Source organism: Coregonus clupeaformis, chromosome 23 (assembly GCF_020615455.1).
Source record: "Coregonus clupeaformis isolate EN_2021a chromosome 23, ASM2061545v1, whole genome shotgun sequence".
Taxonomy (NCBI): Eukaryota; Metazoa; Chordata; class Actinopteri; order Salmoniformes; family Salmonidae; genus Coregonus; species Coregonus clupeaformis.
Genome location: NC_059214.1, coordinates 40,648,562 through 40,672,866, shown reverse-complemented (window position 1 = coordinate 40,672,866; position 24,305 = coordinate 40,648,562). Strand labels below are relative to the sequence as shown.

General features: G+C 42.8%; 3 protein-coding genes and 2 non-coding genes across 5 annotated transcripts in view; 3 read left to right on the top strand and 2 right to left on the bottom strand.

Annotated features, from left to right (window-relative positions):
- The window catches only part of LOC121536945 (WD repeat and FYVE domain-containing protein 2), an 86,475-nt gene extending 81,509 nt beyond the window's left edge, over positions 1-4,966 (top strand). Inside the window, exons 13-14 of the transcript XR_005994929.2 lie at positions 3,142-3,335; positions 3,514-4,966. The gene's annotated coding sequence lies outside the window, so the exon portion shown is untranslated. The remainder of the gene's footprint in view (positions 1-3,141; positions 3,336-3,513) is intronic.
- Positions 4,967-5,428: 462 nt separating this feature from the next.
- On the bottom strand, positions 5,429-12,176 carry LOC121536946 (dehydrogenase/reductase SDR family member 12). Its single transcript, XM_041844617.2, has 10 exons — positions 12,022-12,176; positions 11,606-11,739; positions 11,104-11,186; positions 10,432-10,524; positions 10,004-10,085; positions 9,818-9,879; positions 8,385-8,489; positions 6,543-6,633; positions 6,278-6,415; positions 5,429-6,119 (listed from the first exon to the last, which is right to left on the bottom strand). Exons 1-10 carry the CDS (start codon positions 12,075-12,077, stop codon positions 6,007-6,009), a joined length of 957 nt encoding a protein of 318 aa, XP_041700551.1. The 5' UTR covers positions 12,078-12,176; the 3' UTR covers positions 5,429-6,006.
- Positions 12,177-12,438: 262 nt separating this feature from the next.
- On the top strand, positions 12,439-12,547 carry trnal-caa. The gene is made up of 2 exons: positions 12,439-12,476; positions 12,502-12,547. It is a non-coding gene; the product is annotated as a tRNA-Leu (tRNA).
- Positions 12,548-13,036: 489 nt separating this feature from the next.
- Positions 13,037-13,146, top strand: trnal-caa. The gene is made up of 2 exons: positions 13,037-13,074; positions 13,101-13,146. It is a non-coding gene; the product is annotated as a tRNA-Leu (tRNA).
- Positions 13,147-13,753: 607 nt separating this feature from the next.
- On the bottom strand, positions 13,754-20,910 carry rubcnl (rubicon like autophagy enhancer). Its single transcript, XM_041844618.2, has 14 exons — positions 20,774-20,910; positions 20,463-20,568; positions 19,460-20,129; positions 19,238-19,317; positions 17,336-17,528; positions 16,941-16,995; positions 16,665-16,800; positions 16,290-16,429; positions 16,028-16,092; positions 15,227-15,465; positions 14,752-14,813; positions 14,279-14,432; positions 14,067-14,157; positions 13,754-13,967 (listed from the first exon to the last, which is right to left on the bottom strand). Exons 2-14 carry the CDS (start codon positions 20,484-20,486, stop codon positions 13,864-13,866), a joined length of 2,013 nt encoding a protein of 670 aa, XP_041700552.1. The 5' UTR covers positions 20,487-20,568; positions 20,774-20,910; the 3' UTR covers positions 13,754-13,863.
- Positions 20,911-24,305: the final 3,395 nt, after the last annotated feature.

Genomic DNA, 24,305 nt, shown 5'->3' with positions numbered 1-24,305 from the left:
TTAATCTTGTATCACAAGTCATTATAACAGCGTGCGAGCGCGTTCGTGCAAGTAGAAAAACATGTTGACTCACCCTATTTGTAGAGAAACGCCAATGCCATCCTCCTCACTTTCATGTTAACGAAATGGTCTATCACTCTGTCATACAGTACGCTCTTTTATTTGTAGTTGTCCTAGGCTACCTGGCTAAAATGCTTGCTCGCTAGCCTAACTTCCATTCACGGGCAACGTTAGCTAGTTAACATTAGCCTTCTACATCTAGCTACTGTACATATTCAACTTCTATCCTCTCAGGCCAGGGGCACAACAATGTATCAATTAGTGGTTGGATCAGAATCGCCGTTATAATCAGCCAGTACAGAGAATTAAGTAAAAACACAAGTCCAAATCCCTATCTCCATCCATGGCTAATTAAGGAAAGGGACAACAACACAACGAGATGCAACAATTCACGTTGTTTCTGTTAATGATGTATGCTCTCAAAGCGATTTGACTGGAGAGACACCAAATCCAAGCTGGCTTCCCTTGGCACTCCACCCCTGAAGCTGAGCAGAGAGCAGAAGGTGATATAATAGATATAAAATATATATAACTCAAATCTGCCAAATCAGTGTGCTAAACTCCAAATGACAATACACATGTATCCCTACCCGCATGTACAGTTGAAGTCGGAAGTTTACATACACTTAGGTTGGAGTCATTAAAACTTGTTTTTCAACCACTTCACACATTTCTTGTTACAAACTATAGTTTTGGCAAGTCGGTTAGGACATCTACTTTGTGCATGACACAAGTCATTTTTCCAACAATTGTTTACAGACAGATTATTTCACTTATAATTCACTGTATCACAATTCCAGTGGGTCAGAAGTTTACATACACTAAGTTGACTGTGCCTTTAAACAGCTTGGAAAATTCCTGTCACGTTCGTTCATGAACGGATCAGACCAAGGCGCAGCGTGATATGCATACATGTTTATTAGACTTATAAACACAACGACAAAACAAGAAACGAAACGTGAACTCCAAGGTACACAAACAACATACCTAACACGGAACAAGATCCCACAACCCCCTAGTGCCAATAGGCTGCCTAAGTATGGTCCCAAATCAGAGACAACGAGCGACAGCTGCCTCTGATTGGGAACCACACCGGCCAACATAGATCTAGACGTACTAGATCTAAACCTAGAAAATACAACATAGAACATCACAACATAGAAAGTCACACCCTGACTCAACAAATAAGAGTCCCCAGAGTCAGGGCGTGACAATTCCAGAAAATGATGTCATGGCTTAGAACAGGGTTCTTCAATCCTGGTCCTGGAGGGCCGAAACACCTCTGTTTTTCATCCTCTCCTTCTAATCAGGGGCTAATTCAGACCTGGGAAAACCAGGTGAGTGCAATTAACTACCAGGTAGAAATAAAAAACAGAAGTGTTTCGGCCCTCCAGGACCAGGATTGAAGAACCCTGGCTTAGAAGCTTCTGATAGGCTAATTGACATCATTTGAGTCAATTGGAGGTGTACCTGTGGATGTATTTCAAGGCCTACCGTCAAACTCAGTGCCTCTGCTTGACATCATGGGAAAATCTAAAGAAATCAGCCAAGACCTCAGAAAAAATATTGTAGACCTCCACAAGTCTGGTTCATCCTTGGGAGCAATTTCCAAACGCCTGAAGGTACCATTTAGCGTCTGCTAAATGACTAAAATGTAAATGTAAAATGTAATGTTCATCGGTACAAACAATAGTACGCAAGTATAAACACCATGGGACCACGCAGCCGTCATACCGCTCAGGAAGGAGACGCGTTCTGTCTCCTAGAGATTAACGTACTTTGGTGCGAAAAGTGCAAATCAATCCCAGAACAACAGCAAAGGACCTTGTGAAGATGCTGGCGGAAACAGGTACAAAAGTATCTATATCCACAATAAAACAAGTCCTATATCGACATAACCTGAATGGCCACTCAGCAAGGAAGAAGCCACTGCTCCAAAACCGCCATAAAAAAGCCAGACTACGGTTTGCAACTGCATATGGGGACAAAGATCGTACTTTCTGGAGAAATGTCCTCTAGTCTGATGAAACAAAAATATAACTGTTTGGCCATAATGACCATTGTTATGTTTGGAGAAAAAAGGGGAAGGCTTGCAAGCCGAAGAACACCATCCCAACCGTGAAGCACGGGGGTGGCAGCATCATGCTGTGGGGGTGTTTTGCTGCAGGAGGGACTGGTGCCCTTCACAAAATAGATGGCATCATGAGGAAGGAAAATGATGTGGATATATTGAAGCAACATCTCAAGACATCAGTCAGGAAGTTAAAGCTTGGTCACAAATGGGTCTTCCAACTGGACAATGACCCCAAGCATACTTCCAAAGTTGTGGCAAAATGGCTTAAGGACAACAAAGTCAAGGTATTGGAGTGGCCATCACAAAGCCCTGACCTCAATCCTATAGAAAATGTGTGGGCAGAACTGAAAAAGCGTGTGCGAGCAAGGAGGCCTACAAACTTGACTCAGTTACACCAGCTCTGTCAGGAGGAATGGGCCAAAATTCACCCAAATTATTGTGGGAAGCTTGTGGAAGGCTACCCGAAATGTTTGACCGAAGTTAAACAATTTAAAGGCAATGCTACCAAATACTAATTGAGTGTATGTAAACTTCTGACCCACTGGGAATATGATCAAAGTAAATAAATAATTATCTCTACTATTATTCTGACATTTCACATTCTTAAAATAAAGTGGTGATCCTAACTGACCTAAGACAGGGAATTTGTACGAGGATTAAATGTCAGGAATTGTGAAAAACTGAGTTTAAATGTATTTGTCTAAGGTGTATGTAAACTTCCGACTTCAACTGTACATACTGTATTACCTCAATTACATCAACTACCTCGTACCCCTGCTCATTGACTCGGTACTATTTCCTTTTTAGTAAGCAAATATTTGTCTTACTTTTTAAACTTTGCATTGTTGGGAACGGGCTCGTAAGTAAGCATTTCACTGTAAAGTCTACACCTGTTGTATTCGGTGCATGTGACCAATACAATTTGATTTGATGATTTGACATTACCTGACGACAACATTGTAATGACCACCAGGCTTAACTCACTTTCGCTCTCTCTCTCTCTGCAGCGGAGCAAGCATTAAGGGAGGCTTCTGAGCGGGAGAGTCAAGCCATGGAGGAGCAGCTTGTAGTCCAGAAGAGGTTGAGAGCGGACCAACAGAGGACGTACAAGGAGAATGTCAACCAGCTGATGGAGAGGATGGACAGAGACAGTAGAAATGCCATAGCAGAGCATGACAGAGTTCTGCAGGCCGGAATCAGGGTAAGAACCACAAATAAAAACTTTGAGAAGAACACTTTAAAACTATAGTAACTGTAGAAATAATATAAACTGTGTGTCTGTCTGTGATGTGTACACTGCATTTGTCAGGCGTACACTGTGTATGTGATTTACTGTATATACAGTATGTGTCTGTGACAAACTGTGTTTATCATTTCAGGAGCAGAATGACCTTCTCCAGCAAGGGTTCGATGACCGAGCACACCAAATGCAAAGAGAGATAGATGCTCTTAAGGGAGCGAAGGCACAAGAGGAAGAGAATAGGCCTTCATTTATGAGCAAGGCTCTGGATACTGTTGGGGATGCCACTATGTTGGTTCTCCCGGTAATAATTCCCAAAGTAGGAGGAATGGCCTTAAAATGGCTGTCAAAGTTGTTCTGATGAAGGTTCTCAAGGAGATTGATTGAATCAGTATTTATTGAAGTTAATGTTACTTACTTTAAATTAAGCACTCCATTAAGGTTTAATTTGTTTTATATCATGTTAGCTTAGAAGACAAAAAATATATATACACCTATGTTTTATAAAGTAATTTGCATGCCAAATCACGACAAAATCAAGCATTTAGAAGGCATGCTGAAAATAATATCAGATTGAAAAATGTATTGGTGCTTTTATTTTTGATTAACTGCCTTTGGTAATGCACCGGATATTCTACACTAGAGTGTGTAGTGTTTATTTGTGTATGTGTAGCCTTGGCTTTATTTGTGCTCTTAATAAAACACATTTCTGCTCACAGTTCCTGGTTTGATTAACATGGATAAAATAATGGAATCATTTTAAAGAAAGTATGTCAAAGTACTAAACCACGTAAAACAAGACAAACAACATGTAGCTCTAAGTACAGTATCTCAATGACTCTCTGGACAAGTCAAATATAAAGACTGATTGTTTGTTCTGGTTGTGCAGTAAATGAATAATAACAGAATACAAAAGAGTTGTGATGACACTATTACCGCTAACAACACAACCAGAAGGACCTTTGAACATGAGCCCTTGTTAAACCCTGATGAAAACCTTTGTGTATGCGACCAATAACGTTTTATAAAATGCTGTGGACGGTATACACTGCTGAATCTGAGTAAAACATTATTTCTTCATCCATCAACCTAAACCAGGTGCCTGGCTAGAGCACAATCTGAAACAGAAGGTCCCATTTCCAAAGAAGTTCTGAGGTAATCACTATGTACTGTATTAGTACTGAACTGCATGTAGTATGCAACATACAAGCTAACAGAAAATCCTTTGTAGCAGAATTTTAGAGGGAAGTAGAATGCTGTAAAAAGTTATGAAGCATCAGATGACCCCAAACTAGAGGTCTTCACGGATCCACCTGTACCCGAGACCCGATCCGGGACCCGAGCGGGTCCAGATCCAGAATTCTAAATAATGTCACATCTGGATTGGATCTGATATGATTGTCACTGGTCTCAGGTATGTGTAATTTTAACTGACTTGTCCAGAAGGACCCATAGAGATCTGAACGCGAAATTGTATAATTTATGCTGCTGCTCTTTTCTCTTCACAAGAGTGGCGCGTGTAGCTTGTTGTTGGCCAATCATCAAAGCTGCAATAGGCTACAGTCATTGAGCCTCCGTGTGGGGCAAAAGTTAGGAGATATCTAATCAATGGAAGATGAAATTAAAATGATGGAATTAAAAGTTAAAAGGAGAAGGATAGACTACAACGACCAAGAGCCAACTGGTAGGCTGCTACTTTATATTCTGAATGGAGCAGTGGAGGCTGCTGAGGGGAGATCGGCTCATAATAATGGCCGGAACGGAGCGAATGGAATGGCATCAAACACCTGGAAACCATGTGTTTGATACCATTCCACTGATTCTGCTCCAGTCATTACCACAAGCCCGTTCTCCCCAATGAAGGTGCCACCAACCTCCTGTGGAATGGTGTCATTGTTGTTTGTAACTGTGTAGGAGGAGACAGTGCATGCAGCCTCAATTAGCCTAGCTAGCTTCTCCTGGTTTAATGCAGTCATGACAGGTACTACGTAATCATATTGGATGATAAATAACCTAGCTATGGCAGCTATTAGTCTACTATAGCGCGAGTTGGTTTGGTTGGTTGCAGTCTCTCTCTCCCTCCTCCCTGTTCCCCATGTCACTCGCTCACACTCACAGTAGACTACACACACAGCACGGCCCCTGCTAGAGCGTCACCTCTCTCTACCTCCTCTCCCTTTAATCAGCTCCGGCTAATAAAGTAGCTTAAAAATGGACTTATCTGCTGCTTCTCTTACTCTGATTGGATCGGACCAGGTCTATACGGAACTGGTCTAGTTGTCCACGGGTCCGTTCGGAACGGGTCTCTATTTTTAAAACATATTTATGCGTATCGGGTCCAGATGGGAAAACCCCAGGTCCAACTTTTTGAACCCGTGAAGGCCTCTACCCCAAACATGAGCCATTGAAATGTTCTGTGTGGCTACACTTTGATCTTAGCAATAGCAAGCAATCAATCAGTACATTCAATATATGTATTTACAGATCATAAGGCTTAAATATAAATTGTTGTACAAATATTCCCGCTATGTCCGCTTTATACAGTGCATATCTATAATGAGGAGTGCTTGTCAACGGACACATGGGCTGGAGGGTATGTCTGTTCATAACCTTTTGACCGCTGTAGGAGAGGTCAAGGTTTGAACTTGTGTGCGAGCTGCTCCAGTGTCGCCTGCAGCTTCTCCTCATCGGCCGGAGAGGACCTGGATGAAGCCAGCGGAAGGTGTGTGGGCACCGCCATTCGGTCTGGGGCATTATGGGAAAGAAAATAGAGGAGCAGATGTAAGAGATAGCAGGACGGTATTTAAACAGCCAGGGTGTGTCTATCAAGGAGGCCTTTCTAAGCAAATATATCCCCTCCCCTTCCTGTTCCACCCTCAACCCTCTCCATCCCTGTGTCTCACCCTGGAAGAAGAGTCCGCTGGGCTGCTTGGAGGCCACTGCTGAGACAGCCAGCCACACCACCGTGTCGGCCCCCATTGCCTCCGTACGCAGCTTGTTCTTCATCTTAGCATGGAAGTCAGGCATGGACAACTGGACAGCTACAGGGAACACAGAGACACAGATACATTAGCAAGTTTCCAACACAGAATAATCATTAAGAAATGCATGGAGGCTTGTGCTGATGAATATTTGTCTAGATTTCTGACTTTAGATCGGTGTTAGTACCTGGAGTATCAGCCCAGCCAGGGTGCATTGAGGAGAAGTGGATCTCTTTATGCTGGGACGCCCATCTCTCGGTCAGTATCACCTGTTGTCTCTGTCACCACAACACACAGCAAATCACTTTCACAGAGAATATAACAGAACTGTAACAGAATTTTGTACAGAATTATTTTGCAGTCATACAGTGAGGGAAAAAAGGTATTTGATCCCCTGCTGATTTTGTACGTTTGCCCACTGACAAAGAAATGATCAGTCTATAATTTTAATGGTAGGTTTATTTGAACAGTGAGAGACAGAATAACAAGAAAACAAAACAGAAAAAAGTATGTCAAAAATGTTATAAATTGATATGCATTTTAATGAGGGAAATAAGTATTTGACCCCCTCTTAATCAGAAAGATTTCTGGCTCCCAGGTGTCTTTTATACAGGTAACGAGCTGAGATTAAGAGCACACTCTTAAAGGGAGTGCTCCTAATCTCAGCTTGTTACCTGTATAAAATACACCTGTCTACAGAAGCAATCAATCAATCAGATTCCAAACTCTCCACCATGGCCAAGACCAAAGAGCTCTCCAAGGATGTCAGGGACAAGATTGTAGACCTACACAAGGCTGGAATGGGCTACAATACCATCGCCAAGCAGCTTGGTGAGAAGGTGACAACAGTTGGTGCGATTATTCGCAAATGGAAGAAACACAAAATAACTGTCAATCTCCCTCGGCCTGGGGCTCCATGCAAGATCTCACCTCGTGGAGTTGCAATGATCATGAGAACGGTGAGGAATCAGCCCAGAAATACACGGGAGGATCTTGTCAATGATCTCAAGGCAGCTGGGACCATCGTCACCAAGAAAACAATTGGTAACACACTACGCCGTGAAGGACTGAAATCCTGCAGCGCCCGCAAGGTCCCCCTGCTCAAGAAAGCACATATACAGGCCCGTCTGAAGTTTGCCAATGAACATCAGAATGATTCAGAGGAGAACTGGGTGAAAGTGTTGTGGTCAGAAATCAAATCAAAATCGAGCTCTTTGGCATCAACTCAACTCGCCGTGTTTGGAGGAGGAGGAATGCTGCCTATGACCCCAATAACACCATCCCCACCGTCAAACATGGAGGTGGAAACATTATGCTTTGGGGGTATTTTTCTGCTAAGGGGACAGGACAACTTCACCGCATCAAAGGGACGATGGACGGGGCCATGTACCGTCAAATCTTGGGTGAGAACCTCCTTCCCTCAGCCAGGGCATTGAAAATGGGTCGTGGATGGGTATTCAAGCATGACAATGACCCAAAACACACGGCCAAGGCAACAAAGGAGTGGCTCAAGAAGAAGCACATTAAGGTCCTGGAGTGGCCTAGCCAGTCTCCAGACCTTAATCGCATAGAAAATATGTGGAGGGAGCTGAAGGTTCGAGTTGCCAAACGTCAGGCTCGAAACCTTAATGACTTGGAGAAGATCTGTAAAGAGGAGTGGGACAAAATCCCTCCTGAGCTGTGTGCAAACCTGGTGGCCAACTACAAGAAACGTCTGTGATTGCCAACAAGGATTTTGCCACCAAGTACTAAGTAATGTTTTGCAGAGGGGTCAAATACTTATTTCCCTCATTAAAATGCAAATCTATTTATACAATTTTTGACATGCGTTTTTCTAGATTTTGTTGTTGTTATTCTGTCTCTCACTGTTCAAATAAACCTACCATTAAAATTATAGACTGATCATGTCTTTGTCAGTGGGCAAATGTACAAAATCAGCAGGGGATCAAATACTTTTTTCCCTCACTGTAGGCTAGATAATGCATTCGCTCATGGGTGAGTGGGTAGTAGAGATGCACCATATCCTTACTTTGTTCTGGGCGTAGGCCATAGTGCCGTCGAATGTCCCCCTTTCAGACTGCAGGTCGTCTACTTTCATCTTCTGGACCAGCATGCCCCCTGAAGACACTGTGATCTGGAGGAGAGGGGTGATGATCATCATGACAATATGGGATGTTAGACTGCTATAGACAGATGGGAAATGTCCTTTTCTTGTTTTTGTAAAATGTAATAGATTCCTTTGATGCATTTGTTCAGACACATTAGGCCCTCTGCTGGTGAATTAGGCATTAATACAAGCACATACAGTGAGGGAAAAAAGTATTTGATCCCCTGCTGATTTTGTACGTTTGCCCACTGACAAAGACATGATCAGTCTATAATTTTAATGGTAGGTTTATTTGAACAGTGAGAGACAGAATAACAACAACAAAATCCAGAAAAACGCATGTCAAAAATGTTATAAATTGATTTGTATTTTAATGAGGGATTTGACCCCTCTGCAAAACATGACTTAGTACTTGGTGGCAAAACCCTTGTTGGCAATCACAGAGATCAGACGCAGATGTTGGCCACCAAGTTTGCACACATCTCAGGAGGGATTTTGTCCCACTCCTCTTTGCAGATCTTCTCCAAGTCATTAAGGTTTCGAGCCTGACGTTTGGCAACTCGAACCTTCAGCTCCCTCCACAAATTTTCTATGGGATTAAGGTCTGGAGACTGGCTAGGCCACTCCAGGACCTTAATGTGCTTCTTCTTGAGCCACTCCTTTGTTGCCTTGGCCGTGTGTTTTGGTTCATTGTCATGCTGGAATACCCATCCACGACCCATTTTCAATGCCCTGTCTGAGGGAAGGAGGTTGTCACCCAAGATATGACGGTACATGGCCCCGTCCATCGTCCCTTTAATGCGGTGAAGTAGTCCTGTCCCCTTAGCAGAAAAACACCCCCAAAGCATTACGTTTCCACCTCCATGTTTGACAGTGGGGATGGTGTTATTGGGGTCATAGGCAGCATTCCTCCTCCTCCAAACACGGCGAGTTGAGTTGATGCCAAAGAGCTCGATTTTGGTCTCATCTGACCACAACACTTTCACCCAGTTCTCCTCTGAATCATTCAGATGTTCATTAGCAAACTTCAGACGGGCCTGTATATTTGCTTTCTTGAGCAGTGGCACCTTGCGGGCGCTGCAGGATTTCAGTTTTTCTGGATTTTTTTTTTGTTATTCTGTCTCTCACTGTTCAAATAAACATACCATTAAAATTATAGACTGATCATTTCTTTGTCAGTGGGCAAACATACAAAATCAGCAGGGGATCAAATACTTTTTTCCCCTCACTGTAAACACAGAACTAATGGAGGAAAGGCCATACAAGAGCCACATTTCTAACTTTTCTCATTTCATTGATGTGACCATGTTCAGTATTGGGCCAATGTCGTATGTCTAAGGCAGGACATTACTCACCACTCGTGGGTCCTGTGCCTGTTTCAGGGCTGGTATCAACGCTGTGGTTAGGATGAAGGTACCTAACCAAGTGAACCGTAATGATGAGGAAGAACATTGTGAGTAAACGTATCAACCTATATAAGTAAGTGGTGTGCATCGTTTCCAATGAGACGTGACTACTGCCCTTGGGTTGATCTTACTTACCGAGAGTGTTCGTAGCAAAGTTCTTCTCTACACCTTCCTCTGTCAGCTCTTTCTGGTTTACCATACACCCTGCATTGTTGATCTGGGTGAGAAAGAATCATAATGAATAAACTTGTAGCTCAGCTGGTAGAGCACGGCGCTTGTAACGCCAAGGTAGTGGGTTCGATCCCCGGGACCACCCATACACAAAAAATTTTAAAAATGCATGCACGCATGACTGTAAGTCGCTTTGGATAAAAGCGTCTGCTAAATGGCATATTAATAATTAACTTAGCGAATCTAATTACTCATGTTGAATCATACTCAATCACTCATTTAAACTGAATCATTCATATAGTATCATATTCAAACTAGCAGCCCATGAACCCTTTCATCTATTCAATGGACTAACCCATGTGTGGGGCTTGGAGATGATTCAGATACCTTACCAGTACATGAATGCTGTTGCTTTTAGCAAAACTCTCTGCAAACTCCCACACTTGTCTTGCACTGGACATGTCAACGATGTGAACATGGACATTCTGCAGAGACAAAGAGAATTTAAAAGAAAATGATCAACAACATAGAACAACGTTAAGTCTGATTCTGAACTATTACGCTGGCAGTTGGAAAGATTGATTACAGTATTCAAATTTGATCACAAAGAAGCCAAACATGGAATTTGGAGAGTGCGAGCCTTGGGACTTGAGTATAGACACAGCAGTGTTACTTTGTTACCAAACCGGAGGCGTAACAACCCCCAGACATGACGGTGCAGGATCAAACAAGCCTCTGTTTCTGTTTGACTTAGTGCCTGTCCACATTAATCAGTCTAAGCAAGGCAGGAAGCAGATCATCTCATCTGTATATCACCTCAACTTCCACCCAAATGGGCATAAAATATCCTTATCATCGTTAGATTAGCCTAGCTAATCTGTGCAGCACCTAACTCATGATGACATCATGAATATGCCACATTGTGACCCCATGAACAAAGCAGTTCACAATTTACTCAATGGTTTGCTCTTCATCCCTCACCAGGCAGTTGCTGGGCATGAATAAATGTGTGTGGTGTTTCTTTCTGTACTGATTCTTTCTTTGTGTCATTCAGTCCTCCTCACCTGGTTTTTACTATGTTCCACTATCTCCTCTTTAGCCTCCTCTGCCCGTTCCTTGTTACGACACACCAGGTGGACCATCCCTCCTGCAATAAAACATCAACCCTATTTCAAACACTGGGTAAACTATAGTGACCTCAAAGAACCCCTTCACACGACTAATGATCAGCCACCTGAGGAGTTGAACACCATAGTGTCCTCATGATTGGTTTTTGAGTCTGTCTATATAAACCTCTATGAGACCTCACCTTGAGGGTTGTTGCCATCTGGCCCACCTACAAGCACTCACTCATAAATCTACTGTTAATCAATAAATAGCCTATCACTCACTCTATAATGGAAACTAAAAATGTGTACAAACTATGGTCAACAGTTATATTACAGATGAGTAAAACGTGTACAAACTATGGTCACAGATATATTACAGATTAGTTACAAACATTTCAAGGTGAAAACCATATTCATTGTTGTTTTAAACACTCATAGGACATTGACTGTGCCTTACCTCTTTTGGCTATTTCATGGGCTGTAGCTTTTCCAATGCCGCTGTTGGCCCCAGTGATCACAAAAGATCTGCCACTCAGGTTCACGTCTAGGTCCCCAATAATAAAATGCTTAGCTGCTGCTTCATATCCGCTTCTGTTGAACACAAGAAAAATTCATCTCAACATAAGGTTATTGGTGATGGTGATTAAGGAACTGAGATACAATAAAGCAAACACTAATGTTGAAAAAGGCAAAGTAAAGGCAGTTACATTGAGGTTGTCGGTATAGTAACTGTATGACTACTAACTAACAAATACATTGTTTATTTGCTAACATCAATATGTACTGTGAAGGCATGTGTGTGTCAGTCACTCAAACCTAAAATTTCAACCTTCTATTTTTGTGCAACACTAGCTAGCAAATACCGATACTCACTTTGTGTATTCTTGAAGTCCTTTAACGAACCAAACGGCATTTCTGTAAAACGACATCTTTAGGTAGCTAACTAGTTAGTTATATAATAGCTCCGTTTGATTTAAGTGGAGTTATATAGCTACTGTTAAATTTCATAACACTAAACAAAGCACGCCTCTTTTTACGTTTCATAAGAATGACTCGTTACGTCGTCCAATGGGTGGGGCAAACACACAGTCACATGGGGCAACACAAACCTCTGTCTGTAGCTAAACTACTGCTAAAATAACAAATGTGTAAATACTGGTAAGTGTTTAGTGAACAGTAAACTGAGTAGTGAACCTAGCAACCTGAACAACTGAAATTATCAGCTAACCTGTATAATACTGCTGCTATATTTATCTTTATAACTAATATTACTCTCTTCCAACATCAGTTGTCAGGATGGCCGAGTGGTCTAAGGCGCCAGACTCAAGGTTCTACCTTCCATAGAAATGGGGTTTCTGGTCTCCGAATGGAGGCGTGGGTTCAAATCCCACTTCTGACAGTCTTTTTTCCCCCAGATATATAATCGTAAAAAACAGCATCAACTCTTCAGAGCAAAGCCGGTAAAGTGCCATATCTTGCATAATGTTGATTTTAAACTAAGCTCAACCATTGACAATGCATACGTCATACCAAATAACATTTAATTCTACAAGTTAAGTTACTTTAACGTTATATATGTATATGACTAAGTCGCTTTGGATAAATGCGTCTGCTAAATGGCATATTATATTATATTATTATATGTATGTTTGCAATATCACTAGTAGTACGTTATCTAGCTAGCTATTGACAAACAAATGCTAACTAGCTAGCTAGATTTGCTAACAAAAAGGAAATGGGTAGCTAGCGATATCGTAAGGTTCACGGTTTTTGATTGTGAATAGCTGCTGTAGCTATAATGAAGATTAATTATCCTTAACTAGCTAACGTGATAAGCAATGCTGGTTAAATGAATACATTCTCTGTTTTCTCTCACTTTTTCAGAGTTGTCAGGATGGCCGAGCGGTCTAAGGCGCCAGACTCAAGGTGAAAATCCTTCCTGGAAAGGGGCATTCTGGTCTCTGCATGGAGGCGTGGGTTCGAATCCCACTTCTGACAATTCTTTTGAACCTTTCATGCTTCAATATAGGCTAGTCGGTGAGTATATAAATGTCTTATTGTAATAGTTACAAGACAATGTCAATTGTAAAGTGGATGATATATCCAAACTTGATATCAGGGCATGTCAACTGGGGTTATTCAGCAGACTGTTTTAGGCTATTTCAACCAATACAAATGTTACAGTTCTAAGATACATGTAAGATGTAAGTCGCTCTGGATAAGAGCGTCTGCTAAATTACTAAAATGTAAAAAAATTAAATGTAATACAGCATAATGAGTAATCTGAGGTAGAAATGTTATCTTTCTGACATCAGCGCGTGGCATTTTTTTATGGCCATTAGAATGTGAGGTGATTCACTCAAATGTCCAACAGATGTCGCTATGTTCAAATTTGTTTTGGTAATACTGAGCAGAGGGGACAGTACTGTAATTCGAAAATGATAGTCAAACACAATCCCACAAAACCCATTCTGATATTCGGTCTATGCAGCATCTTCTCTTCCACCCATAATGACTGTTGATAAAATGGGGAGGGTCCATACCTGACTCAGTACCTGCTTCTTTCATGTGACATGCTTAGTGAATTCAAATGTAAATTATACTGTTAAATTTCTATGCACAGCATTTTATTATTTGGAATACTCTGTATTCAGATTCAAGAGACAAACACATGTAACAATGTGAGGATATTTTCCCACACTTCCAACATGTACTCTAGAGGCCGAACGTGTCCATCAGCTTTTTTCGAGATTGGATCCGTGCACATTTAGGGCACTCCTCATCTCTGAAGCAGTCTTTGTGGAAACAGGCCTTGCACACTAAAAGGAGAGAGATGCATCGTTATCAGATTTATGTGTATTTAAAAAAAAGTCAAGGTGAAGAGCGGACTATCTCTGTCTGATCAGAAAAACACTTGCCTTCACAGCGTGTGCAGGTCTCGCTCTGGAAGGGAAATAGCACATCCTTCTGCTTGCAGAACTCACAGATGAAGCCTCTAGCCAGGCAGACCTGGGGTAAAACACAACAGATCTTAGTCTCAACTATTGAACACTGCATAGGTGAAGTCAAGATATTAGAATAGAATGTAACTTTATTTGTCCATCTATGATTTTGTGACTGGTGGATATACCTGACAGCTCTCCACGTGGGCGATGACCACCCGGAGCACGGCCCTGGCCAGCGGCACCAGCTGACCCCGTTTGACCCTCAGGAGGTCATCCATGGAGAACAGGTGTGGCTCCTGTGTCAGGTGATCAGGAAGCTGCTCAAACTCCTTCAGGACCCTGAGCATGATAACAACAGCACAAATTAAGAACTTTGTCAAGCACCAAGACTTTTGGCTATTCAGAATAAATCTAAAACAACACCCAGGCTAGATCATAACCCATTTATCTGTCCAGATGAAAACTTTCATCTGTACAGCGAGTTATGGCTCAAATGATTAAAACTGGAAGGTTGCCGTCTGCAACCAACAGCCAACAGATTTATGAAGTTTAGCCCAAAATAAGGCAAAAAGTGCCATGTGTGGTGAAGAAGTTGGCATGAGAAAGGAGAGTGTGAGAGAGAGTGGTGAAGGGAGAATCATTAAGTGGATGTCTTTACCCCTCAGATAACCTGCATGCTTTCAGCAGTCTCTTAATGCCTAATAGTTGCTCCTGCAGGTCCTTGGGAGGGGAGAAGAGAGTGTTAATGTAATCAATATGTGTGTGAGGTCTCGACTCTGCAACATTCCCTGCATGGCGCCACTGAACATTAGGAGAACTAATCAAAGACACAGACTCATCCACATTCTCCCAGTGACTCCGAGATCCCTATTCTGAGTTTCCTCTTCGTACAGATATGAGCCCCCCAGACACTGCTGAAGAAGAGGATTCACCACTGCTGTAAAACTGATCCCAGACCATATCTCTCATTGTCTTAAAGCCTGCAGTTGTTAGCTTGAACCTAATCCACTGACCTGCCCAGTTTCTATTCTCAGTCGACAGTCACACCGCACTCAAGCACAATAATCAGAACTGACCCCAGACCAGTTGAAACCCTGTATACAGTATCTCAGCTCCTATAGGAGTCTACTTACCCTGAACCTGTCCAGCTCTCGCACCCTGCTGTAGAGGGTCTTGCCAACACAGGTCAGGTCGAAGAGAGGCTGGTGCCACACAGAGTCCAGCAGCTGCTTGGAAAAATCACTGACTGGGTACCTCCCAAAGTCCCACTGGGTCAGCACCCAGCCCGGGATCACAGACTCAGCGCCGCCATGGCAACAGTCACAGAAGTACTTGCTCAGGTATTCACAGTAGCGCAGCTTCTTGATGTATCCTGAGGTATGAGAGCAATGTGATTGTCTAGATGGACTGATATTCATATAATGTGTAATGTAGAAAGCAACAGGATAGATCAAACTAAGGCTTTGATAACTGCAACACTGTATGATTTTTGTTTAGTTCAGAAATGAATCCACGAGGTAGAGTAAAAAGGTTGCAGTCAAGCAGTTAAACTTGGATCTTCAACCATAACAACAACATAATTCACACATTATCTCCTAGCAGACAAGCAGGCCTCTGTCAGTGAAAGCCCAGCAGTGTGTGTGTGTGTGTGTGTGTGTGTGTGTGTGTGTGTGTGTGTGTGAAAGAGTGAGACTGTGTGCAGTGTGTGTTCCTCTCACAGGTAATATACAGCAGGTGAGCGCCGTAAATAATCCGGTCACACACTTCAGAGCATTCCTCCGCAACCACCGATAAACACGAAAACACTCTCAGAGCGCCATACAGCAAAGGAAATATGTACAGAGCTCTGCCTCAGTTTTGACATTAAAGGGCTTGCTATGGCTCCAGGTGGATCACCCAGAGTGTCCAGCTCTCTGGACTAGAGTAGTACTTACTGGGTTCTATTTCAGTTCCACAGCCTGCACAGAGGAAGTGCTGGGAGGCAACAACCTCACTGCGCCTGGGCAGGAGACAGAATTATGAGGAAAACTGATTAACAGACTTATTGCAGATTGAAATAAAGAGAACAAATGTATTGTACCGAGAGTGAAAGGGAGTAATACCATGACACAATGAGAATAATTTCTAACTTGTGCACACGCCCATCCCCTGTAGGAATAGTCATCATCAGTGAAGTCAGTGTGACACCATACTGACCTCTGGGTGGGGTGGACGCTGAAGATGATCTGGAACCGGGGCGGGGCCCAGCTCAGAGTGCCCCTCATCCTGGTTCTCTGTCTGATCTCCTCACTCAGACTAAGACGGGCATCACTCACCATACAAACACCACCAGGAAGCTGGGGATTAAGGTCATTGATTGGTACACACTCTTCCAGTCTGGTGTAAACATCCTATTGAAGTAATGAACATTTCACAGTCATTCCTCATGTGTAAGTGACGGTATTTCACAAATCTACTCTATTGCAATATTCCAGCTAGCCGAAATAGAACAGAAAGTATGCCTGTTAAAATGTGCTTTGTATTTGTGTGTTTGACTGCAGGGACACATTTTGTAACCACAGTGATTCTCACTTCCTGCAGTGAGGTCCTGATGCTCTGACGGCCGCGTTTCAGCTCCTGTGTGGGAAACCACTGCTTCCTGAAGTCACACACCAGCTGCTGGGCTAGGCCCTCTGCAGAGCAGAGCATTATGGGACAGCCCAGGGAACTGACAATGGACATAATGGGGGTAAGAACAAGACAAGATGAAAAGGAATTATTTTTTAAGCTGTTGTATGAAGACTATGATGAATACTATCACAGTTAATCAGAGGTGTGATGGGGTTGTAGCTGTTTGTTTGTTTCTACCTTTTAAAGGACATATTAGCGCCTCTGGTTATTGGTCTATTGTCTGCTCCGCAACCTACAATGCAAACAGAGGTGATATGAAACACATTAACTCAGAGAACACTCTTTTCTCACATGGTCCCACTGACACATCCTTCTTTGTCATTGCCTTGTCTCCCACACCCCTAAATGGCTTCCTCTCTACGTCCTCTATGACCACATATCTGATATGACTGGGTGGGTTGGTTGTGTTTGCATAATTTCTCTACACACCTAGAACATTGGTCAGCAATAAAAGGAAAGCATTCAAGATGATCTTGTCCAACAGTTTTTGTCCAAAATGTTTATGACAATTTCATGACAATTCATGACCATTTTAAAGCCCTCTTCCATTATTACATCCTCTTGTTTCCTACCTTCATATCCGCTGTCAGTGGACACAAGAGAGTGTGTCTTTGAGGGGTGGATGCAGATTTGGGTCCCTGAGCCCTCTGAGGCCTCTGTATGGTTCCCCATGGCCCCACAGCTCTTCTGACTCAGACTCACAGCCCACTTCACCCCCTCCAAGGCCTCCAGCACCATGTCCACCACTATGAAATGAGCATTCTCCTACACACCAGGCATAAAGCATAATGTCACAGAGAGTTCATACAGTGCCTTCGGAAAGTATTGAGTCCCCTTGACTTTTTCCACATTTTGTTACGTAACAGCCTTATTCTAAAATTGGTTCAATTGTTTTTTACTCATCAATATACACACAATACCCCATATTGACAAAGCAAAAACAGGTTTTTAGAATTTTTTGCAGATTTATAAAAAAAGTAAAAAAATAATAACACATTTACATAAGCATTCAGACCCTTTACTCAGTACTTTGTTGAAGCACCTTTGGCAGCGATTACAGCCTCGAGTCTTCTTGGGTATGACGCTACAAGCTTGGCACACCTGTATTTGGGGAGTTTCTCCCATTCTTCTCTGCAGATCCTCTCAAGCTCTGTCAGGTTAGATGAGGAGCATTGCTGCACAGCTATTTTCAGGTCTCTCCAGAGATGTTCGATCTGGTTCAAGTCTGGGCTCTGGCTGGGCCACTCAAGGACATTCAAAGACTTGTCCCGAAGCCACTCCTGTGTTGTCTTGGCTGTGTGCTTAGGGTCGTTGTCCTGTTGGAAGGTGAACCTTCGCCCCAGTCTGAGGTCCTGAGCGCTCTGGAGCAGGTTTCAAGGATCTCTCTGTACTTTGCTCCATTCATCTTTGCCTCGATTATGACTAGTCTCCCAGTCCCTGCTGCTGAAAAACATCCCCACAGCATGATGCTGCCACCACCATGCTTCACTGTTAGGATGGTGCCAGGTTTCCTCCAGACGTGACGCTTGGCATTCAGGCCAAAGAGTTCAATCTTGGTTTCATCAGACCAGATAATCTTGTTTCTCATGGTCTGAGAGTCTTTAGGTGCCTTTTGGCAAACTCCAAGCGTGCTGTCATGTGCCTTTTACTGAGGAGTGGCTTCCGTCTGGCCACTCTACCATAAAGGCCTGATTGGTGGAGTGCTGCAGAGATAGTTGTCCTTCTGGAAGGTTCTCCCATCTCCACAGAGGAACTCTAGAGCTCTGTCAGAGTGACCATCGGGTTCTTGGTCACCTCCCTGACCAAGGCCCTTCTCTGCTCAGTTTGGCCTGGCGGCCAGCTCTAGCAAGAGTTTTGGTGGTTCCAAACTTCTTCCATTTAAGAATGATGGAGGCCACTGTGTTCTTGTGGACCTTCAATGCCTCGACACAATCCTGTCTCGGGGACCTTCAATGCCTTGACACAATCCTGTCTCGGAGCTCTACGGACAATTCCTTCGACCTTGGTTTTTGCTCTGACATGCACTGTCAACTGTTGGACCTCATATAGACAGGTGTGTGCCTTTCCAAATCATGTCCAATCAATTGAATGTACCACAGGTGGACTCCAATCAATTTGTAGAAACATCTCAAGGATGATCAATGGAAACAGGATGCACCTGAGCTCAATTTCGAGTCTCATAGCAAAGGGTCTGAATAATTATGTAAATAAGGTATTTCCGTTTTTTGTATTTATACATTTGCAAAAATTTATAAAAACCAGTTTTCGCTTTGTCGTTATGGGGTATTGTGTGTAGATTGCTGATTAAAAATGTTATTTAATCCATTTTAGAATAAGGCTGTAATTTAACAAAATGTGGAAAAAGTCAAGGGGTGTTGAATACTTTCCAAAGGCACTGTAGATGCTTAAAAAATAAACAAAATATAAATAAGCAAATATAAATAAGCAAATATGTTTTAGAGAGGGTAATTTACCTTGTCCAGGTCACAGCCAGTCTTGAACATGTCTGCAGAGCAGTGTGTAATATCACTTGATCTTTTATCCTTAATAGGCACTTTAATGTCAAAGCACAATGACAAAAACATATAAATCAGTGAACTAGACATAAGGAACCTTGATTTCTCACTGTCTTATTTTCCCTCTGCACCTGTAAAGACCTGTAAAGTCTGCCATATCAGGACAGCTGAAAAGGTTACCTAATTGTGGATGGGCATCCGAGGTGGAGCGTAGACGGTGACCCTTCTCCTGATCCAGCCCTGGCCCCTGGGGGCCCCTGAAGGGCAGATGGAGCCCGCTGGTCAGCAGGCGGTTCAGGTTGGCCGAGATGGAGACACAGCGTGGCTTATCTGACTGAGATATAGTAGGACAGTGACAGGGGTTAAACTCTGCCTCTACACTACCAGTTGACCTCTCTGCTGACCGTGGGGTCTCAGTAAGATGAAGATGATATCGGTCAGATGTTGATGGGGGGTCACTACTAAGACCCAGAGGGGCCACAGTAGTAGGGGGCAACACAGACAGAGACAGCCCTGTATCTCCATGCCATGTTAAGGACTTCCTCCTGCGGGAGATGACGGGGCTACTTCTGGGCAGGTGATATTGGTCATCACCTGGGGACAGCAGAGAGGGGTCCTGCCTGTTTGAGTAATTCCCTGGTGCTTCATTACTCTTATAGTGTCCTTCATCATCATCATCATCATCATCATGAGAGGACTGCCCTATGTGCTTTTCTTCCCCGCTGCTTTCTGTGTCAGTGCAGTGTCCGTGTGGTGGACTTAGATAGGGGGATGTGGGGACAATGTCCACACACCAGCTCACATCGTTTGACCTCCGTAGAGGAGAGGCAGTGCCACCACGACTGACCACCTTCACACAAAGAGAGAGAGAGATTTTATATGAACGCAGTTATACCTCAATTTCCTTCAAAACAACTGCTCTTGTTGTACTTCCTGAATAAAAACTTAACTGAAAACTACCAGCCGAAAATATATATTCAGAGCAACTTGAAATGTATAAGACTTGCATGGTGGCATTGTTTGAGTCAGTATTCACAGAATATATTCTCATCTCCATCATTACAAGTTCATTTGACAGATGAATTTACTTCCTATGACACTTTACAATAAAAAGTTGTAGAAGATATTAATATTACAACCATATCTCTATTGTGAAGGGGGATATTTCCACATGAACACCAACCTTTTTGATATGCTGTGAGTCCATATTAGTTGGACAATCAAGTGCAGGTCAGAGCTCACTGTTTGACTGACGGATGAACATGAAGGACATTGACTTTGTAGAGTTTCTGAAAAGATACACAATTATTCTAATAATATATCTATTTTTAAACATTACTAATGAACAATATATCAATGGGCACGTCAAGCCTATATTTATACTGAAGTTAAGATACACCTACAAGTAGTATTGAAACCATAAGAAAAATCACAAATGTGATCCCCTTTAGAATCTCTGAAACAATTTCATATTCTGTCAAACTAAGTACTCACTATTTTGTATGATTCCAAAATGAAGGACATGGTTGAACCTGAGTCTTTTTGTCGTGTGACTCTGAAATCACACAACTGTAAAACGGTCAACTTGTTGAGCAAGGAGTAGGTAGCAGGATATCTTTACTTCCTGCATTTAATGCTGGGTTGAAATTTCTGTGGTAAAGTAGTGCCCTTTTCAAACCAGATGCAAGAAGCCTCTGTTCTTCAACAAATGATCAAGTGAATGATAACTTTAGATACATAAGCTATTTTTAAATAAGCTCTGAATTTCCAAACTCCAAGTTCAAATAGCGAATGAGCTATGTCTTTGTGTAATAAATGTTTTATCAAAGGTCAAAGGCTCACACTCAAAGAAGTGTCTCAGAACTATACATTATTATATGTTTGACTTGACAAGTAGGTCTACTAAATCTTATACACATTAATTCCAACAGCTCACACATCTCTGGTGAGGTTGAGTTATCATGCACAAAGAAATAGATTGAACCTAATCCATATGTAATAGTCTTCCTTATTCATGTTTAGGTCAAGAGTAGTGAATTATGCTTGTAGTCCTGATAGGTTCCCTGCAGTGGTAAGTAATGCTTTGTTCAGCAAGAAGGAGATGTTGCAGAAATCAGCCTTAAGCCTATCACACCAGAATGCAGCTTGAACAGAAAAGAGGAACTATGAGGAAGTATCAGTTTATTTGTACTGATGATCTACTAATAATAGAAGATGAAGTAAGGGGAGTAAAGTGACAAATAACCCACTGGGTACAGAAGTCAATTCAACGTTTATTCCACATTGGTTCAACGTCATTTCATTGAAATGACTTGGAAACAACGTTGATTCAATCAGTTTGTGCCCAGTGGGAAGTGACATGAAGATGTGGACTGTTTTTTCAGGCCCTGAAAAGAAATAGTCACACTGTCATGAATATTGGGAATAGTAGAAGTATAGGCTATTTCTCTTAGGCTGGATTAGTCTGGAATAGAATCCCAGAAGCCTTTGCTAACTCCAGATGGAACCAGACTGAAGGATGACAGGATGAGAAATTAGGTATGACAAAACAGAGATGAGTCTGTCACTCCACCACTCTCACTCACTGTCTTCTTTCGGTTCTGTATCTGAAGGCATACAGTGAGGGAAAAAAGTATTTGATCCCCTGCTGATTTTTGCCCACTGACAAAGAAATGATCAGTCTATAATTTTAATGGTAGGTTTATTTGAACAGTGAGAGACAGAATAACAAAAAAATCCAGAAAAACGCATGTCAAAAATGTTATAAATTGATTTGCATTTTAATGAGGGAAATAAGTATTTGACCCCTCTGCAAAACATAATTTAGCACTTGGTGGCAAAGCCCTTGTTGGCAATCACAGAGGTCAGACGTTTCTTGTAGTTGGCCACCAGGTTTGCACACATCTCAGGAGGGATTTTGTCCCACTCCTCTTTGCAGATCTTCTCCAAGCCATTAAGGTTTCGAGGCTGACGTTTGGCAACTCAAACCTTCAGCTCCCTCCACAGATTTTCTATGGGATTAAGGTCTGGAGACTGGCTAGGCCACTCCAGGACCTTAATGTGCTTCTTCTTGAGCCACTCCTTTGTTGCCTTGGCCATGTGTTTTGGGTCATTGTCATGCTGGAATACCCATCCATGACCCATTTTCAATGCCCTGGCTGAGGGAAGGAGGTTCTCACCCAAGATTTGACGGTACATGGCCCTGTCCATCGTCCCTTTGATGCGGTGAAGTTGTCCTATCCCCTTAGCAGAAAAACACCCCCAAAGCATAATGTTTCTACCTCCATGTTTGACGGTGGGGATGGTGTTCTTGTGGTCATAGGCAGCATTCCTCATCCTCCAAACACAGCGAGTTGAGTTGATGCCAAAGAGCTCCATTTTGGTCTCATCTGACCACAACACTTTCACCCAGTTCTCCTCTGAATCATTCAGATGTTCATTGGCAAACTTCAGACGGGCATGTATATGTGCTTTCTTGAGCAGGGGGACGTTGCGGGTGCTGCAGGATTTCAGTTCTTCACAGCGTAGTGTGTTACCAATTGTTTTCTTGGTGACTATGGTCCCAGCTGCCTTGAGATCATTGACAAGATCCTCCCGTGTAGTTCTGGGCTGATTCCTCACCGTTTTCATGATCATTGCAACTCCAGGAGGTGAGATCTTGCATGGAGCCCCAGGCCAAGGGAGATTGACAGTTATTTTGTGTTTCTTCCATTTGCGAATAATCGCACCAACTGTTGTCACCTTCTCACCAAGCTGCTTGGCGATGGTCTTGTAGCCCATTCCAGCCTTGTGTAGGTCTACAATCTTGTCCCTGACATCCTTGGAGAGCTCTTTGGTCTTGGCCATGGTGGAGAGTTTGGAATCTGATTGATTGATTGCTTCTGTGGACAGGTGTCTTTTATACAGGTAACAAGCTGAGATTAGGAGCACTCCCTTTAAGAGTGTGCTCCTAATCTCAGCTCGTTACCTGTATAAAAGACACCTGGGAGCCAGAAATCTTTCTGATTGAGAGGGGGTCAAATACTTATTTCCCTCATTAAAATGCAAATCAATTTACAGTGGGGAGAACAAGTATTTGATACACTGCCGATTTTGTAGGTTTTCCTACTTACAAAGCATGTAGAGGTCTGTAATTTTTTATCATAGGTACACTTCAACTGTGAGAGACAGAATCTAAAACAAAAATCCAGAAAATCACATTGTATGATTTTAAGTAAGTAATTTTATTGCATGACATAAGTATTTGATCACCTACCAACCAGTAAGAATTCCGGCTCTCACAGACCTGTTAGTTTTTCTTTAAGAAGCCCTCCTGTTCTCCACTCATTACCTGTATTAACTGCACCTGTTTGAACTCGCTACCTGTATAAAAGACACCTGTCCACACACTCAATCAAACAGACTCCAACCTCTCCACAATGGCCAAGACCAGAGAGCTGTGTAAGGACATCAGGGATAAAATTGTAGACCTGCACAAGGCTGGGATGGGCTACAGGACAATAGGCAAGCAGCTTGGTGAGAAGGCAACAACTGTTGGCGCAATTATTAGAAAATTGAAGAAGTTCAAGATGACGGTCAATCACCCTTGGTCTGGGGCTCCATGCAAGATCTCACCTTGTGGGGCATCAATGATCATGAGGAAGGTGAGGGATCAGCCCAGAACTACACGGCAGGACCTGGTCAATGACCTGAAGAGAGCTGGGACCACAGTCTCAAAGAAAACCATTAGTAACACAATACACCGTCATGGATTAAAATCCTGCAGCGCACGCAAGGTCCCCCTGCTCAAGCCAGCGCATGTCCAGGCCCGTCTGAAGTTTGCCAATGACCATCTGGATGCTTCAGAGGAGGAATGGGAGAAGGTAATGTGGTCTGATGAGACAAAAATATAGCTTTTTGGTCTAAACTCCACTCGCCGTGTTTGGAGGAAGAAGAAGGATGAGTACAACCCCAAGAACAGCATTCCAACCGTGAAGCATGGAGGTGGAAACATCATTCTTTGGGGATGCTTTTCTGCAAAGGGGAC

Coding starts and splice junctions, on each gene's coding strand:
- LOC121536946 (XM_041844617.2), bottom strand. CDS start 12,077: ATGTCGTTTTACAGAAATGCCGTTTGGTTCGTTAAAGGACTTCAAGAA. Junction 9,880..10,003: donor CTTTGCTACGAACACTCTCG/GTAAGTAAGATC, acceptor TCACTTGGTTAG/GTACCTTCATCCTAACCACA. Junction 6,634..8,384: donor TGGCCTACGCCCAGAACAAA/GTAAGGATATGG, acceptor TTGTGGTGACAG/AGACAACAGGTGATACTGAC.
- rubcnl (XM_041844618.2), bottom strand. CDS start 20,486: ATGGACTCACAGCATATCAAAAAG. Junction 20,130..20,462: donor ACTCACAGCATATCAAAAAG/GTTGGTGTTCAT, acceptor CTTTGTGTGAAG/GTGGTCAGTCGTGGTGGCAC. Junction 16,093..16,289: donor AGCGTCCACCCCACCCAGAG/GTCAGTATGGTG, acceptor TCTCCTGCCCAG/GCGCAGTGAGGTTGTTGCCT.